The sequence below is a fragment of the Thamnophis elegans genome, chromosome 7 (assembly GCF_009769535.1).
Source record: "Thamnophis elegans isolate rThaEle1 chromosome 7, rThaEle1.pri, whole genome shotgun sequence".
Classification (NCBI taxonomy): domain Eukaryota; kingdom Metazoa; phylum Chordata; class Lepidosauria; order Squamata; family Colubridae; genus Thamnophis; species Thamnophis elegans.
Window position 1 is genome coordinate 36,348,853 of NC_045547.1, and position 19,922 is coordinate 36,368,774.

Sequence of the window (19,922 nt, forward strand, 5' to 3'; positions counted from 1 at the left end):
CCTTGTTGGGTCACATGGCATAATCTAGAAGAAAAAAATCCAATCTCTTTTGTTTCCATGGCGATCCTTTCACCCTAGCCAGCATAAATTGGTAGTGATTTACCCTTGCTGGGAAGGAAAGGATTGCCATGGAAGCAAAAGAGATGGGATTTCTTCTTTGCTCTATGAGTGTAAGACTAGCATAAAGCTAGTGCTGGTGGTGCTAAGAAGAAACCAAGCCTATTTTGCTTCCATTGTAATCCTTTCCTTTCCAACTGTTCTGACCTAGGCTTCCCCAGCAGCATGAAGCCGAGTCCTTGACCCGATAAACCCCTTTTATTTAATTTATAGTGAATTCCTCTCCAGCAAAGTCTTTACTCTCTCACAGTCTTTCAAGATAGTTCACGTTTACCGACCTTTATCAGGCTTGGAGAATGGCCAGGCCAATATCTTTCAGATGCTGCAATACTTGGCAAAAATGCATGAACGAACTAATTGTCTCCTGCAAACACCCCTCCCCTTTCACTCCTCTTTTATTCCCTATGGGAGGGGCCATTCACCGTCCACCTATGGCCTTACTCCCAAGTCGACCCTTGTTCCTTAGCTATTCCCTTCATCTGGCAACTCTGTGCATGCAGACACTGGGAACAGGCTCCAGCTGTTCATCTGCCTCACTGATGTCTGCCTCCGAAGGCAGCTGATAACTGTCAGTCAGTCCTGGCCATAGCACCAGCCAGCATAAACTACAGTGATTTTTTCTTAGCTCTCCTGATGCTAGTTTTACATTGGCAGCACTAAGAAGGTATTGTAGTAGTTTACTCTTGTAGGGGTGGAAATGATTTCATGGAAACAAAACAGATCGGGGTTTTTCTTTGCTCTACCAGCACTAACTTTATGCTAGTCTTATACTAGTAGAGCAGAGAAGAAATTCGATCTCTCTATGATATCTTCTTAGCGCCACTAGCATAAAACTAGCACCGGCAGAGCTAAGAAGAATTCATAGTAGTTTATGCTGGCTAGAGAGGAAAGGATTGCAATGGAAGCAAATGTGACTTGATTTCTTCTTCTTGATTGTACCACATGGCCCAGCAAGGGAGAGAGGCCTTCTCTATCCTGACTTCCTGAGCTTGTCAAAATGTAAGTAAGTGATGGGGTGGGGTATGGAGAAGGCCCCCTAGGGCTTTAGGGAAACCAAGGGGCAGAGGCAGAGCTGGGATATCTTAGAGGGTGGGGGAGACCTCCTGGGAGTGCCTGTGCCTACACTAGATCTACCTCGGTTTCTCCCATGTTACCCCATGATCTACCTACCAACCCACACATTCGTTTAACAAATGCATTGAGAAAAGCAGGGACAGGGAAGTTGTTAGTTAGGTGCTTCATTTAATGCAGTCCTTGACTTCTGACATGAATGGACAAGCTCCATTAATGTGGTAAGTCAAGGACTACCTGTATTAGCCAACCTCTGGGGCTCTTTTGATGGACTTATAGAAGTATAAATCATAGAAGTATTAAGGTGTATAAATCCTTCCATTTCCCACCATCCTGTCAGAGCTGAAGAAGCTTCTTGGATGACTAGTGAAATGTCTTCAAATAAAATCCATGAAGTCCAGTTGCCCCTTGAAAAAAAGAACCTTTGGGACAACCATGACTTGGATGACTGAGAATCTCCTGGGCTCTTCTGATGGATGAACATTATTTCCAGAAATCACTTGGCCAATCTTGTTCATTTCATGCTTTTCTTATTTCTTTATAACAGCTTGCTTTCGTGCAGGGAAATTCCTTATCCTGATTAACTTTAGCTTTGCCTTTTGCAGTTGGGCAGCCTTCTTCCGAAAATGTTGTAATTGATATGCATCGCACAAAAGAATTTAGAAGAATAACAGTTTCATTGTCAAACAAATATTCCAGTAGAGATTCTTTTATTTGGTTATGATTTCTTATAACCAAGAGAAGGTATCTTATGTATGCAACACAAAATGGTTATCAATTGCCAATATTTAATATATGGCAGACAGGATAAAAATGCTTTAAATTGCTTTGATTTCTTTGTACTTTAAAAATTACTCTTATTTATCTTGGAATTATTCCATACACACATTTTGTACTTTTGTGGCATTGATTTTGAATGTTTCCCATGCCATTCTCATTTTGCATGATTCCCATGACATTCTCAAACTTACTCTTCTCCTAGGTAAAATTGCAAAACCTCTACTTTGATTTACAGTACTGAAACTCTGTGGAGCTTTGAGCCATTTCCCCAGTTCTAAAAATTGCTTCACTCACCAGCCCATTGCTTGAATTTGAAGATTTCTAGTATGTTTTAGAGGTAACTTTATCAGTGAATTGATCTTACACTTTTTCACACAATTGCCTACTTTCCTTTGTTCTGCCTACTGTCAGTATGCAGTCAAATCATGTGTTACCCCACCTCTATTTCTAGGATTGGGTTAGTTGTTCTCTGATGGAAGAATGCCTGCAAAGTAATAAAGTTATGCTACATTAGACCTTTAAGTGAGAATTGATATGCAGAAGGAATGATGTCTTGAAGGCCATTGAAGGTCTGAGTAAATTTTTCCTCCAAATAACATACAACGTGAACTGAATATGGAGATGACTGGGGATTTATTTCTCCTTTTTGTGTGAAGTAGATCCTGAGAGGACTTTGGATTCAGGAGATGGGGCACTTACTGTCTAATGAATCTGCACTTTCCTGTTGGCTGGTTGGGGGCAGCATTGATTACCTCATAGTGTTCTTTTTGTATTTGCAGCAGGCTGAATTTGGCAGGTATTATGGATTCCATGTAGAGCTTTAACATATTAATAGTGTGGCTTTATTATTTTTAAAGACAGTAGGTATTTCAGAATATTGGAACATTTTAGATTTTTCTTTTTTCTTAGATTGAAATGTCTTCCATTTCAATGATACAAGATTAAAATTATGTGAACAGTTAAGTAGTTGGACTAATAGCTTGTTTGTATGAATAAAGGAAACATTTTCTCTAAGAAGACCTGCCCATTTCCCACTGGCATCTTCTCTGCAAGCATGTATGAAACTTGTATTAAATAATGCAAATTGGATATGTGCTAACTAGTTCAATAATTGTCCCCTAATTAATGGAGCCCAGCATTAATTTACTTTGCAAACAGAACAATCAATTTAATGTTGCTGTTCATAGGAAAATTATGCATACATAAAATCCTAAGAGGTAATATTGAATACTGAATTAATATCTAAATTACACTGTAAATTTCTTGAATCTAATTTATTATTAATCACAGCTCTAACAATGAATTTTATATTGTAGTGAATAATTTTGAGCCATTCTACTTTATACTCAGGAAAAGATCATATGAAAAATTTTATAGATGTTATTGATTAATTTTCCTCTTACTTTTGATTATATAATCTTTCCTCATTAATAAAACTGTCAGTTGCCCATAGTGCATCAAGAATGAGTGCATTTCCCCCTTTTTCTCTAAAATACATTTTAAAAATACAATTTTTAGTCAGAGCATTGATTTTGTGAACTGCAGAAATTAGAACTTTGCATATATATGAATGTGTACTTCTGTAGCCTTGCCACCAAATTCTTATTTTTAAAAAAAATAGTATGTTGGAGTAGTGAAGTACAGGATATCTTTATTATTAATGAACTCTTCTTCCTTATCTCTGACCTGTTATGGATTTGGGTTACACAAAATTGAATGTGAATGTGTATTCTCATGTGAATTAAATGGGTAAAAATGAATTGAGCTACATGGTCCATAGAAACAATACCTGCACTGAAGTTATTGCTGTTACATTCTTCCAGGATATTCATCTCCATACTCCACCAAAAGCAATCAAAATGTTTATCACAGTTAATTAAACATAGAGCAAACATTTTGGCACAACACGAGGATGCAAGCAGGATACAGTTTCTTTCCTTTAGGCATAGAGGGAACAATAATAAGAGTTTCAGGTCCACTTAGTATTTTATTACATAATGTGGCACTATTTTGTGTATATAATGGCAACAATTTTTATTCACTATCAGTGCATTTTTGTAATAGTGTGACATGGACTTAATTGGTCAAATTGTAGTGTGAGAGAATGCATTTCCTCTCCCTAAACATTATACCTTTTTAAATAGGTTACCCTTATCTCTTATCTATAAATAAATTATACAGTTTATTGCTTCTCTCATATTGATATATTTTAAATCTTTGACTTTAGGAGAGCAACACGGAGAGGAGAAAATTGGGAAGAGAAATTTGGGGAAAAGTAAAAATACAACATATATGTAGTCCTTGACTTATGAACACAATTGAGCCCAACCTTTCCATTGCTAAGCAAGACAGTTGCTAAGTAAGTCACGCCCCATTTTACAAGCTTTTTTGTCATAGTTGTTGAGCAAAATATTGCAGTAAGTCAACATTAAGTGAATTTGGTTTCCCCTATTAACTTTGCTTGTCAGAAGCCAGTTGGGAAGGTCACAAATGGTGACCACATAACCCTGGGACACTGCAGCTGTCATGCCAATACATGCAAGTTGCTAAGCACATGAATTTTGATCACATGACCATAGGAATGCAGCAATGGTCATAAATGTGAAAACTGGTCATAAATCATTTTTTTCAATGCCATTGTAATTTTGAACAATCAGTAAATGAATGATTGTAAGTCAAGGACTACCTATACTTGGTTACTGTCATTGATCTGCAAACTGTTAGACCACATTTCATTCTATTCCTAATCTCTGGCCATGATCTCCAGATTTATTACTGCGATTATATTTTTCTTCTCTCCTTTCATTCACTATAAACACTTATCAGTTCAGAGTCCTTTCATTTTTCATGTTGTGGAATTCCTATTGAAAATTACAGTGTGTTACTGTTTTTTACAAGCTGTTTTCTGTTATGGTTGAATGTAACATTTCCATATTACTTATTACTATTATTCACTATGTTCATCTTGAACCAGAACTCTTACAGAACATTCATTCTTGAATAGTTTGAATGATATTGCACAACCACCAGATTTTTTAACTGAGTGATTGAATGATATTGTATAATAGGTTACTGTATCACACTTTCCAGCAGAAATATGATTTATAGATTTGTTTTTCTGATTTCCTCAAATTTTGAATATAATTGTCTATTTATATTTGGAATTTGGATTTATATCTAGAAATAACATAGTAACTTTCATTGTTTGCTCTGTACAGTAAGAAAGCGATATTTCATGTGAACAAATCAATCACAATTTGTTTTCTTGACTTGTTAAGTGCACTGAACATTCTAGGTTTTTTGGATATGTACCCAAGTCAAATAGTAAATTTCTTTTACGTCTTGCCAAATGTTCAGTATGTTCAGAATTTTCTTTAGACGAATGACTGAAATTATAGTCTACATTCTTTGATTTTTAATTATTTTTGCTATCTATAATAATTTCCCATTATTCTTAAGCTTTACTTTAGATTGATTGATTGATTGATTGAATATGCATCATCAGATTGATTTTGATTGTCTGTGTGGTCACTAGGAGTCAAAAATGACTTGATGATAAATACTGAAAAGGCAACCTCATTTTGTCATTCCAAACAATTATCATTGTTTTATGCCTCTCTATATTTTTTCAACTTCACTTCTTTTGTGAAAATGATCCTAATTACTTATTTAATCTAGGTTCTAACTTTAAAACTCTGTTGTTGCTACTTTGCCTTTCTGACATGGCACATTTTCCAACCTGATTGCCTTCGTCTCAGTTGGTATTTTAGGATTTTTCCCCCCACCTGTTTTCCCATAAGCAGATATTCTTAAGTATAAAATATGCTGCACTTAAACACTATGGATAATAATATGCACACTTCTATAAAAGGTTCTTAATTGATTTATTATTTTTGAAACATTTATTTTCCAGGTTTTAAAAATCAGCTTGCTGGGCCATAGAAAACGCATTTTGGCCTCATTGGGAGACAGACTTCACGAAGACCCACCTCAGAAACCACCACGTTCTATCACCCTCAGGGTAGGTTCCATCAAATCCTTGTAATATCTGAATTGCCCTATCCCAGTGCTTAGAGAAGAGCCAGATCTTTTCCAGTTTATTTGTGAGGTGGTCTCACAAATAAACTGGCTCCATTCCAGGTAGAGCTTTAAAAGTGATAAGTAGCACCTTGACTTGCATTAGGAAAGGTACAAGATGACAATATAGCTCACACAAGGGTGGTATAAGATGGACAAAGCAAGGGACATCCAACACTGTTTGCACTGCCACATTCTGGACCAATTGTAAGTTTTAGATTGTATTCAAGGGCAGTCCATGTAGAATGTGTTACAATAATCCAATTGGGAAGTCACTAACTTTAACATAACTACTTAGATTTTTTTTTCACAGTATTAAATATTCAGTTAAAGTTAAATCTGTTTTTTTTCTTTTTATTATTACTCTGATCTGTAACCTAGCCTTATTTCATATCTATGTATGGCCAAACCATAAAACTTTTTTTTCTTATTTCATTAGCTGATATTTCACGATTACCCTGATATTTTAATATGATTCTGAGGTACAAACTCAGTCTTAGTAATGTTTATATAATAGCTGTTATATAAATAAAAAATTATTTTTAATGGAGATTAGAAAGAGGTTTATTTGCTTTTAATTACTACTTCTTTTCAAATAATAAAGAAAGCTATTACACATTACAGGCTACTCTTTCTGCAATGGTCATAACTGTGCAAAAAGGTAATAAGTCACTTTTTTCAGTGCAGTTGTAACTTCAAATGGTCACTAAACAAATAGTTGTAAGTCAAGGACTACCTGTATTGAAAGGGTTATGTAGGCATATGGTCAGTTTTGACTCATATAAGAAACCAGTTTTAAAGATCTTCAATAACATCTCCAGCCTTCTCCCATATTGAGATCTCACTACTTACTCATAATGACACTGAAACAAAGTCCTACACTCTGGCAATATTTGATCTGTGAAAACTCTTCAAGTACTTGAAGAGCAATCATTGTTATCACTGATAGCTTTATGATTTCCTTCTGGAAAACAGTCTTTTCAGCTATACAAGTAATTTATAATGACTTCTTTTGTATATAGTGTATATAATGATGTCTCTTATATATGTAGCTGTGGTAATATTTAAAGAAAGATCTTTAAGTTATATAAGAAGTGAGAATTCAAGTTATTGAATTATCGTTGTCAGTTTAAAGTTTATGAATTTCCTACATTTCTAAACACTGACCAGTAATGGAACTATTGTGTATCGAGAATTGAGTATACCCAGAGTGTTTTATCCATGTTATTAATATGAATTTAACAGTACAGATGTTCTTGCACAGTTAACTTGAGTAGTGCTTCTCAACCTTGGCAGCTTGAAGATATATGGACTTTAATTGCCAGAATTCCCCAACCAGCGTACTGATTGGGGAATTCTGGGAGTTGAAGTTCACATATCTTCAAGCTGCCAAGGTTGAGAAATGCTGAGAGTATTGAGAATAATGTTTATTTCATGCTTCCACTTTCTTTCTTATTTGATGCAGGAACCCAGTGGTAATCACACTCCTCCCCAGTTGTCTCCTTCGCTCAGCCAAAGTACTTACACTACTGGTGGTTCCCTGGATATACCACACATTATCATGCAGGGAGATGCAAGGAGAAGAAGAAATGACAGCTATTTTGACGATATTCCTAGGTCAAAACTGGAACGACAAATGGCACAGGTAATGTTGGAAAACTCCATGTTTATTAGAAAGGTATTTTTAAACATTTGTTTCCCTAGCATTAACTTTCAGAAATTGGTGTTTAATTTTTTTTTCCAGTTGAATTTACCTCTTAGTTTTTATCTTTTTAATTCTTTTCAGAAAAGTATACTTTTCTCCCTGCTTTATAGAATTCTGTAAACTTACTTACAGTTATTTGTACCTGAACAATCCTGGGAGATGTGAATAAAATGAATGTGTAAAATGAAAAAAAATCTACTTGCCTTTGAATAAGAGAACTACTTTTTGTTGTTCATGATGGAAAACCTATTTCTCCTTGGTCTGAATGATACAGCTAAGCCATCTGATAACTGTTGGTCTGGAAACTAGTCAGAGGTGCAACAACATGTTGCAGCATGAAAAGGTTAATTCAGTAATCCTTATCCTCTTCCACACTATTTTACTCCACTGCCTTCCTTTCTGGTTTTCTCTTGCTAGTGATATGTCAACACTGCTGTCCCTGAATATTTCACTGACCTATTTTGCTTTATTTTCATTCTTCTTTTCTTTCTTGGGATAATGGTAGTTAGTAGTGATGTGTGATGGTTATCAGCTTATGATGGTGTTTTATTCTGATTCAAACATATAACATACTTCACTCTTCTATGTAGATGATGTAGTTTTTACTACCTAAGGAATAGAGGTAATTATAGAATACAGTGTTGTCCATCTCTGTGAAATAATTTTAAAAACAATTTTGTAGCAATACATTTTTATGTAATTCATCTAAAATGGCTTAGCTCAAACAGATTTGACAAGCTGTAGAATGAACATGTTCTTTGCTGCTTAAATGACTTGTGTATTCAGGAATGTGTGTCACAGAATACTCATAATAGAGGAGTGGACTTCTGTCAGTTTGAGTATGCAAATTTCAATCTCATTGCAGTTCAGAATTCTTGACTCTGTTGAGGTTGTCTAGGTAACCTGTGCTAACTTTTGTATTTTTTAAAAAAATCAATATTTTTTGATGAAAAATAACTTCTCAATTAGTTTTTCTAATTTAAACTATTTTTAAACTAATTTGGATAAAGATTTTACAATGGGCAGGCCATCAGAAATGTAGCCAGCTTCAAAAATAAAATTGGACCATCCTAAGGGAACTGCTAAGTTTTCAGAAGATGTAGGATTAGTTAAGAATATTGTCCTTTGGTAAATTTGTTCCTTGTTTTTTTTTAAAAAAAGACACCCTTATTAATTAATTGGCTCTGGAAATCTATTCAGTTCTTATTTTTTGCATTTTTTGTATTTTTACTACCCAGCTAATTTACATCTAATTTGTAAAAATCCACCTTTACCAGTGGAAATGCTTTTTTGATAGAAATATTTTTTATAAAATTGGCAGATAATACAATTGGCCTCAGCTTTTATTGATATGAGACAATTAAGAGAAAATACAGAAAATCAGTATTTTAGAATTAAATTGCATAGTATATCATCTGCACTTTTAGATAATTTGTGATGGGATTTGTTGAAGGCTTCCTAGTATATATGATAAATTATTTATATGAAATCAATTTATTTTCTAGTCTTAGATATGATTAGTCCATTAATGACAATAAAGCAAACATATAAAATATATGATCAAAACATGGTTCAGATTTCAATCTAAAGGATAGTATACTTGAGTTCCCATCTGCAGAACTGCCTTAGGATTATGTAAGTTATTGTCTGGTGGTGCATAGAATGACAGAAATCCTCTACCATGAACCATATTGTATCCATCAGAAACTATGAACACCTTAAATAGATGTGAGGTCGCAGTTGAGGTCACAAAGTTTGATGGTGACTTGACGTGACATCCAATGTTTGTTCAAATAAACTTTTCTATGACCCTAACCTTGATTCTATTGTCTTTTATCTCTCAGTTTTCAAAAGAACAGTTCATTTTCTCCTGCTGAATTGGATTTTCTTTTAACCTCCAGCTGAAAGGACTGGAATAATCTGTCTAGAATATAAGACAGCTTTAAAAACTGTAGAGAAAGTACATTATTAAAGACACTTACACATCAGTTAAGGAGCTTGAATATGAGAACCGCCAATGCTTTAATAATTTATTTTTCTAATTAATCATTTTTGACATCTGAATTTCTTGCTATTTGAAGAAATATTGCTCATAAAATATATAATATTGAGAGTTTTCTTTTTTCTTAAAAACGGCATTGAATATAAATGGATATATCTGAAAGCATATGTTCTGACCCAGCTCTCCCAACACGACAAACACTCTGAAGTCAAACATTTCTTTATTAAGAGCGCCAGCAGCCCTGGCAAAAAGTTTATCTCTCACTGCAGACTAACAAGTCCATCAAGGAGGGAGAGGAATAGTTGACTGCCATATCTATTCATCTCCGCCCCCCGCCTTTTATCCCCAGAGCTAGGATGGGACTTCACTAGCAGCGGGAGCTCTTCATACCCAAGGATCGGCCCACGGATTTCCACTCCTCACCTCTGCCTTCTGCGCATCCGTGCATCAGGCACTTGAGCCAGCTGTTTCTTCTCTTCCTCATCAGCCACCTCCAGACCTGGGGGCTGTTGACTTTCCATCTGAGGGCTGATGGATGGCCCAGGCTCCACCTCTGTGTCTCTGCCAGCTCCATTCCCTCTTCCCCCTCAGAGCTCTCAGGTTGCGTTGATGCTGACCCTAATGCCCACACCTCCTCCTCTTCTGATTCGGCTTCTGGAGGGGCCGGCAGCCGACAGGCCACAACAGCATAGTTCAGATTTTAAAAAGGACTTCCTAATATTATTTAAGTTTGATATTTTTAAAACTTTAAAAAAGCTGAACAAATCTTAGTGCTACAACCAGGAGTTAGGAAAAACCAATGTCTTAAACTTTATGGTCAGACCACTGTAATCAAAATTTATGTATCATTCAACTCACTCACTATGAAGTATATTAACTATATAAAAGCTATCTACATAGGCTTTCCCAAAGCAAAATCAAATTTAAAAAATATATTGGCCTTTTGCATTTCAAACAGTGTGGTAGCCTTTTTAACTTTATGGTCTTTTTAACTTTAACCATAAATACTGGGAAATCAGAATACTTTTTGTATGCAGAAAAAAATATTATAATGATACATTCACTTGATTATTCTTTAGTTTTTATTTAGATATTAGATACCTGATAGAGTCAAAAATACTTCACTGTTTTATGTGTTTTTGAGTGTTCTTAGCCAATTTCTAGCTCTTCTGGTTCTCGTATTTACAAAACACAGCAACACACTAACAGATTTTGAAGGAAGCTATTGTAACATATGCTTTGTCTTTTGCAGTATTTTGTACCCAAAACAATAATTTTGGAAATACTTTGACTATAAAGTGCACATTGTTGTGTTTTCTGTTGTTTTCCTTCTAAGTTCATGAAGCTGAGTAGGTCCCCTAAAGAAAGAGATTATGCATAATCTCGAGCTTTGTTTTCAGAGGAGATATCTGGGTCAAAACAGGGAGGCTATGCATTACAGAGTCTATTGTTATCAAAATAACAGCTGTGGAATGCTCAAAATGGAAGAAGTATCCACAACATGGAAGGGTTTCTGATTCTGATCTCTCAGGCTACAATCTCAGTCAAGTGTGTATATTCCAACTCTCTGAAACTCTCTCATCCTGAAGCAAAAGTATGAAAATTATGTACATCCTATTCTTCTCTCCAGTTTTAATTGTGTTTATAAAACAGGCATGCAAAATGTTTTCACATAGTTTACATGTTTTTCATTTTGGACCAGAGTTCTTCTGTGCTGTTGCCCTGAATATGCATAGAGAAGACAACTCATTTTTGGCACTTGTATACAAAGCTAGCTTGGGTGCTTCTTCAATATAGTTTTGCTTACCAATATAAATAGCAACTGTTAAACCCTTTTTCATCCATAGTTTAGGTTTTTTTATGCAAAATTCTCATATCTAGTAATTGAAACATTAGAAGACAGAGAACTAATTAAGTAGTAAAACATACCCTTGGGCATGACAGTTGTCAGACTAAATTATTTTCAGAATCCTATTAGATCTTTTTTAGGAACATTTCAGATCTCTTTAATTTTAATTTTAATTTATTTTTTTAGAAAAAAGATCTAATAATGCTAGAAGTTGTAAACAGCTGTCTGAAAGCCAATTGGATTTTTTATTAGAAGTATAATCTGAGCTATGAGAAGTGCCTTTAGGTTATGATCTAGCTACCATGTCTCCATGCCGCCTTTGTTCCCCACAACTGGCTATTAATATTGAAATTGGACTATTAGGGTATTTGTATTGAAATTTTTGTGTTTCAAACAGGGAGAAACTATGTTATTCCGCAAGCCATCAGTCCTTCTAAAGCATTATAAAGTGCAAATTTAGGCCATGCTCTCGGCAGATTTACTCCTTGAGGAGAACTGCTGAATCTGGCATGTTTATCTATTTTTGTCCTCAGGCTTTTTGCTGCCTTGTTATTTTTTTCCTTCCATACCCAGAAGGCCTCTAGCCTATTGCAATCTTTGCCCAGATTAAACGCTCCAGGTAATGCTTGAGACCTTTGCTACATCTTCATTTTCAAAACTTATCGGAGAAGCAAACACTTCATAATCTTACAAAATTACACATAATGCAATACTTAATTGCCAATTATCCAATATGTGTAACTGGTAAATGGTTTGGACTGTTTGCTGCCAAAGTACCTGTTTTGTTGATTAATGATAACTGCTTGATTATGATACAAATTCTTAGTATTGAATTGTAGCATTCTTTCTGGGCAGTTGAGAGAAAGTCAGCTTCCAACACCCTCAGAATTTTAGTAATGATATAATTTATTAGTGAAAGAAGCTCAGATTTTGAAGACCAAAATGCATTTCAAGTAAGATTTTTTTTCACAGGAAGCTGTGTCTGTTTGAAATCCAGTCTTTATTTAGATACCAGTATTACATTTGCACTCTTTGTCTTAACTGCTGGCTGTGCTTTGTATACTGTGGTTAAGCTATTGATGTATTAATTGCTAGCTACTTCCAAAGAATGCAGTTGCATTTCTCATCTGTTACCTTTCATTGTTGCCCGCTCAGGAGACCCAGGTAGCTGCTATATCTGGTGCTTAGTTGCTTGGCTACTATGAACTATTATCTTGGAGTCATCTGTGGTCTCCAAATAAGGAAAAATACATCAGGAGTTGCTGTCTAGTGACAGAAAGCTGATTTTCTGTTCTTTTTGACACAGTTGCCGTGCTGGAATCTTTCCTGACTGGCTGTAATTATACTTCCAACAACAAATTGTAGCATTTGAACTGCTATTTTACAACTATGAGTGCAGTTTTTACTGCTAATTATTGCAGCAAATAAAGTGTGGTGATCTATACCGAAGAGTTGTTCTCCCTTTTGGTGACTTAACCATTAAAACAGTGGAAGTTTTGCTTCTACTGCAGTTAATATCCCAAATGTTAATGCCTTTTGCTCAGCAGTTACATTTGTTTGATAATTTATTTGATCATTTAAGGCCCTTCCTTCCTTCCTTCTTTCCTTCCTCCCTCCACCCACCCACCCACCCACCCACCCACCCACTATATTGGGAAACTGCTCAGCTACAGAATAAAATTAAAGACTGGAGTGTGACAGGAAAACTGGATTTCTCTGCTGTGAAAGCTTTAATCCATAAACGGGGAATAATTTCATTGTTCTGAACTGGATTATACTGTATTTCATGTTCTGTAATGGTTTTATCAGCAATTACATTAAAAAGAGTATTGACAGCTGCAATAAATGAATAGTTCTTCTTTCTTTTAAATTTTTGCAGTTACATTTTATGCTCTGTGCAATGTTTTAATTCTTCTTTTGTTTAAGGAATTATTATTATTTATAAGATGAGATATAGTTTCTATTTATATCAGCAGTCGTCTGTCTGTGAAATATGGACCAACCAGAATGCAGGATATCCTTACTCAGCAGTCCATCAGGTTCATAATGTAAGATATGTCAATAAATGGTTATGTTGTCACTGCATTGCTGTTCATTGTGCTGTTTTGATGTTGATATAGGTGCGTTGCTTTTTGGAATTCAACAGGCGGTGTGTATTTCTAATAATTTCCAGGATTCTGTTTGTTATGTATTTGTTTTTCATAATGTGCAATTAACATGTTGGAAAGAGCAGGAACTGGATACTTGTTTTTAGTTCTGCGGTGTGCAATGTGTGATTTGTTTTTCAATTCCTTTATCCGTATTTCAGTTTTTGTTTCAGGTGGGGCTGTCTGTTCATCTTTAAAGACAAAAGATGTAAACTGCATACATTCTGCAATTTAGCAGTATTATGTGTCTTTCTGGTTTACTACCCAGAATGGTCTCCTTTCGAGTCTGTCAAGACTTTTTCTCCAAAATAACTGTCAAAAACAGTTACCACAGTGTACTTTATAGATCGTGTCTTCTAGTACATACTGGTACTGGTCCCGGTTACTCATCTTAAAATTTCCTGATTTATATGCAAAGTGGGTAGTTCTGGATCTCCTGGTCATATTCATAATACATATACAATTTCCAATGGAAATACTCATATTAGTATAATGAAACAAAATATGGAAATTACTTGTAATTATAACCTAAACCTATCTTTGCAAAAATGGGAGGTAAATTATCATGTAAAAATCTATCCATTTTTACAATCACAATACATTACTTCTCATTTAACACTACCAATTTTGACTATTCTTATTATAACATAATAAAATTTTTACTATATGATATTTATTAATGTGGAAAATTAAAGATGACTTATTACAGATAGTCCTAAACTTACAACAGTTCATTTAGTGATTGTTTGAAGTAACAACAGTATTGAAAAAAGTGACTTAAGACTATTTTTTATACATACCACTCTTGTAGCATCCCCATGGTCACAGGATAAAAATTCAGACTCTTGCCAACTAATTCATATTTATGATGGTTGCAATGTTCTGGGGTCATGTGATCGCCTTTTGTGAACTTCCAATCAGTAAAGTCAACGGGGAAGCCAGATTCACTTAACAACGGTGTTACTAACATTGTATTAGTAGTGATTCACTTAACAACTTTGGCCAGAAAGGTCATAAAATGGTACAAAATTCACTGAACGACTGTCTCACTTAGGCATAGAAATTTTGGGCTCAACTGTGGTCGTACATCAAGGACTACCTGTAGTATAATTGAAAAGAAAGGGTGAATGCTATCAGAATTTATTCCCACATTTGCTTCCTTGTCCCAATAAAGAATTAGGTTGGAGAAGGAAAGGCCAGAAAGTAAAACAGATGTTATATTCAGTATCTTATTTTTTCACTAGGTCAAGGCGTGAAATAGGAGGTATTCATATTTTATTTTATTTCTATTTGAAAGGAAAATGGGAATGTCAATGGTTGAGCTATAGCACAGAAATAAGAGTTTCCACATCTAATAGATTGATGACACCCCAACAGATCAGGGTTTCTAACACAATTCAGGTGGAACAACATAATTAGGAATCAGCAGAGTAAATCTTTTCCTAGATAGCTAAGGAATTTTTAATATCATAATTAATTTTTGTCCCGTGAGTGGTACCTCCTTCTCCTAGGACATAATCATTTTTCAAATACCCATCAACGTTGGGAAGAGCTGCTAAATAAATGTAGTTTTAAAATTAATTTGAATTATGATATTTTTTGATATCAACATAAAATGGTACCATCCTCCCCCACCTGCTCATTCTACCCTCTCCTCCCCATTTTTAGTTATGGCTGATAATTTGTATTTTTATAGTATTTGATAATTATTGTATGAATGTTTTTGTATTGTTTTATTTTTTTTAACATTGTAAGCTACCCAGAATCACCTAGTGGTGAGATGGGCAGCAAACAAATTTAATAAATAAATCTAAAAAATGTAGCATTTTAATAAGTCTGTGTATACTTTCCATATAGCAATAGCAATAGCACTAGACTTATATACCGCTTCATAGGCCTTTCAGGCCTCTCTAAGCGGTTTACAGAGAGTCAGCATATTGCCCCCAACAATCTGGGTCCTCATTTTACCCACCTCGGAAGGATGGAAGGCTGAGTCAACCCTGAGCCGGTGAGATTTGAACCGCTGACCTGCTGATCTAGCAGTAGCCTGCAGTGCTGCATTTAACCACTGCGCCACCTTGGCTCTTAAGAATTGTGTGAGATCAATCAGAAAGAAAGACAATGAGAAACTAGAATTCAGCTTTCTTTGTCATCTGTTCTGAATTTTTGTTTTTACTACTTATTTTCTTTATAAAATTGTTTACAAATACTTCAAAATCTGATTCATTTATTTTTATTCTTCCATACATTTGACAATCATTTTAAAGAAATGTTCTGTGTATGAGTGGCAGCAGTGGTGGGTTGCAGGCGGCACGCCCCATTACGGGCTTATCGGAGCCTGCCCGGAGTACTGGGTACCCACATGCACGGTGTGTACAGCGTCTGTGAGATGCTCTGCTGAGCAGCTGGAGCGTCATGGAGGCGTCACTGGACAGTAAGACTCATGTGCGCACTGTGCGTGTCCATGTGGATGCCGCCGGGCCCGTTCCAACTGTACTGGTTGGAACGGGATCCAGAACCCACCACTGAGTGGCAGGTAGCATGGCCGATCAAATACTATCTTTATAGGTACATGGCCAACAATATACTGGATCAGAGATAGTCCTACTTCATTTAGTCTCCAGTATTTTCTTTTGTCATCCTACTTCAAGGACAGAGTTTGAATTTTCAGCTGTCTGCTGTGTATGTACTCCGTTCTCAAACAATTAAAACAATCATGGCTTCTGCTGTGTAAATTAGAGAGCAAACACTTGGGATATTATTTTTACAATGCATCCTGATAATGCAAAAGAGACACCTGAGGTAGATATAGAGAAGTCACAGAAGAAGGAACAACCTTAGTAGCAGAAATGGATATATGTAATGGGAGAGTGAGGTTAAGAGATAAGAAATGAAAAATAACTAAAAGGAAAGAGGAAATATAAGTTAGAGGAGAATATAGTGCAATTCCCGAGGCTGGCTGGGAAATTCTGGCAATTGAACACAATTTAAAGATGCCAAGTTTGAGAAACAGAGATAAAGTGGCATAATATGGATAAAATAATTAAGAAGGCACTCTTTAGAACACTTTTGTCCAACTCCTATAAACCTTTATAGTAGCACATAATAATATAAATGTCGGAAATGAGTTGTATTAATGGTAAATAAGTTTCAAAATGGATAATTCTAATGAGTGGAATCCAGATTTAGGCAAATGAAACAGGTTTTATAGAAGCAGCTTTACATCTCCCTTCTCCTCACTGCAGCCCTTCTAAGACCATAAAATACCGTATTTTCCGGCATATAAGGCGACTGGGTATACAAGACGACACCCTACTTTTCCTGTTAAAATATAGGGTTTGGGCTATACTCGCTGTATAAGACTACCCCTCTTCCGAGGCACACCAAATAAAAATTAAAAAAACCATCAGATTTGATTTCAATATGGTAATTTTAATTCAAGTGGTTATGACATGCAAGTATTTAGCAGGAAAACTGTCACTTATAAACTTAAGGTTGTTTGTCATCAAACATGTAATATAAAACATTGCAAGTGGATTAAACTTTTCCTAATTCACGCTAAAACTGAAAGGAAGGATAAAATGATAAACCCAGGGGGTGCCATGCTGTTTATTTTCAAAGCTGTCAATCAAACTGGAACTGATGATGATAGGGGAGATGAGAAACAATAGAGAGAGCTCATTCACCATGTCTTCTTTCTCCCTCTTTTATCCTGCACTTCTCCAAAAGTAGTTTATTCATTATGTGGATTTAGCTGGCAGTCCTCCCAAATGGAAAGAATCAGATGAGCAATAGCCAGGGAGCATTAATCCCAACCCCAATCCCCTTTGCAAATCTTTTTCCTCACTAATCTCACTGTTTAAATGACTTAATAATGCAATAGCCCTGATCAACCACACTTTCCTTAAAATTAAATAATTTTGACACATAGGAACTGAACTTTCTTTTGGTTAGAATGTCCCTTCACATCACAGGCTGATGTCATAGAGTAAGAAAGAAAAAGACATATATGATATGTATGTCATTTAGTTTATTTGTTCCCCTGATAGAATAATTTCTTTAAGCTATCCACATAAGAATCCCACTAGATAAGATCAAAAGATCATTTTGTTCAGAATCCTGTGGACAAATGTTTCTAAAACTCCATTAAAGAACAATTAGGATTCTTCCTACTGTCTTGTTTTCAGAGATACACTGTTTGTGTGGAGGGGGCTATTTATCACAACATCCCTTCCAAATCTATTCACGATCAGATTTTTTAAAAAGTCCTACTTTAAAATGTCAGAAGTGCTATGCTTTACTATCTTAATAGTATCCCAGCTCAGGCCCACTACAAAAACCACATTATTCACTGCTCATCTGGAGCTGGGTTCTCCTAAATGTTATAATACTGTATTAAGTTGAGCTCGAAAATACCTTATATAAATGGCAACACCAAAAGGCCCATTTGCTAGGAGGCAGCTGGTGACAGAATACTACTGAATGGCCAACTTGTAAAATGTGGTGAAACTCATTTAACAATGCTCTTGCTTAGCAACCAAAATTTTGGGCTCAATTGTGATCATAAGTTCTATTTCTTTTCCTTCCTTCCTTCCTTCCTTCCTTCCTTCCTTCCTTCCTTCCTTCCTTCCTTCCTTCCTTCCTTCTTTTCTCTCCCTTTTTCTTTCCTTCTTTCTCTTTCTCTCTTTTTCTCTCTCTCTCCCCCTTACTTCCTTTCATTCTCTCTTACTCTTTCTCTCTCTCTCTCTCTCTTGCCCCCCTCTCTCTCACATACACCTTCCAGTTGGCGAAAAATTCTGTTTTGCCAGCTGGGAAGCTGGCAAAGAAGCCTCATTTTCCCTACCGCCTGCAGCTCTCGGAGAAAGGAGGCAGGGAAGCGAGCCCTGGGCCTCATCTCTGCCTCCTGCCTCAAGACCTGGCTTTGGGGACGGCCAGCCAGCTTCTCCCATCACTGCGTCCTTCACTCGCCTTTCACCGGTGGGGCGCCTCCCATTTCACCTCCCAAGAGAAGCTGTGTCTCAGGCAACTTTCTCTCTTGCCGCGCTAGGAAGCGAAGCCAACTTTATTTATTTGGTTGGTTGGTTCCCGGACCGTGGGATGGCGCTTTTTATGCCTGTGATCACCCATTTCGTCGCTTGCATCTCATGCCACCAGTGACGTGCGGTCAGCTTTAGGGCTGGTGAGGCACTTTTTAGACTTGTGGACTTCAACTCCCAGAATTCCACAGCCAGGCATGCTCAGTTCCGATTTAAAGCGACAGCATTTTTCCCCCTAGCAAAATAAGTTTTCCCATTTTTTTTCTTCTCCCTCCCCCTCCTTCCTCTCTCTCTCCCTCCCTCCCCCCTCTCTCAAACAGACACACACACACAGAGAAATTGGATCCCTCACTCACTCTCAAACAAACACAAACACAGAAGTTGGATTGGATATATTTTCCAAAGGCTTGAAAGCAGCTCCTCTGCCATACCCCCCTTCTCCTGCTGCCTTCTGATCAAACTTTTTGAATTCCTCCCCCCCTCCCCACACACGCACCTTTTCCAGCTGTTTCAGAGACGATTTCAACTCTGCTTCTGTCTGCCCTCCCCTCCCCTCATGAAAGGCCAGAGCTCTGAATCAGACTGAGCTAGTTGTTCCCAGAGAACTCTAAAAAGCCTCTAAAAATGCCCTCTGCAGGAGGCGAGAGAATACGTGCCTCATTTGCATAAGGAATTCTTCGCATTTTAACCCTTTGTTAACTCTTAAAAGGCGATAAATTCCTTATGCACAGGAGGCCCCTATTTCTCTGGCCTCCTCCTATGGTTAACACAAAGCACTGTTCCAAGTCACTGTGAATCTGGTAGCAACTACCTTGGATTTAATTATTTTTAAAAAATTCTTTAAAATTCTTTCCTTTTCCTCATGACTGGTGAGGCCATGCCTCCCCTGCCTCTAGTGACTGCATGTCCCTGCGTCCCACGGCTCTTGCTCGAAACTGCGCCCAGCCGTCCTCACTCCTTCCCGGCTAAGGTGGGAGTGCCTGAGATGCCACTAGGAGAATGTCCCCTTTGGGTTGCCGGGACAGCAAATTTCAAGGCAAAACGCAGCTGCTGGAATTGGTGTGCTCGATATACCCGGCGTATAAGATGACCCCCGATTTTTGAAATAATTTTTTTGGGTTAAAAAGTCATCTTATAC

General features: G+C 36.5%; 1 protein-coding gene across 16 annotated transcripts in view; it reads left to right on the forward strand.

The window, feature by feature from the left end:
- ANKS1B (ankyrin repeat and sterile alpha motif domain containing 1B) overlaps positions 1-19,922 on the forward strand; it is a 303,824-nt gene that overhangs the window by 255,575 nt on the left and 28,327 nt on the right. For 3 of the 16 annotated variants that reach the window (XM_032221361.1, XM_032221360.1, XM_032221368.1), the window contains exons 19-20: positions 5,882-5,989; positions 7,511-7,690. The exons of 2 other annotated variants lie outside the window; for them this stretch is intronic. In XM_032221361.1, the coding sequence (XP_032077252.1) occupies positions 5,882-5,989; positions 7,511-7,690 (288 nt within the window). Of the gene's footprint in view, positions 1-5,881; positions 5,990-7,510; positions 7,691-13,574; positions 13,650-19,922 lie in introns of all 16 variants that reach the window. 11 more of the 16 variants (XM_032221357.1, XM_032221359.1, XM_032221367.1 and 8 more) reach the window with 6 other exon arrangements.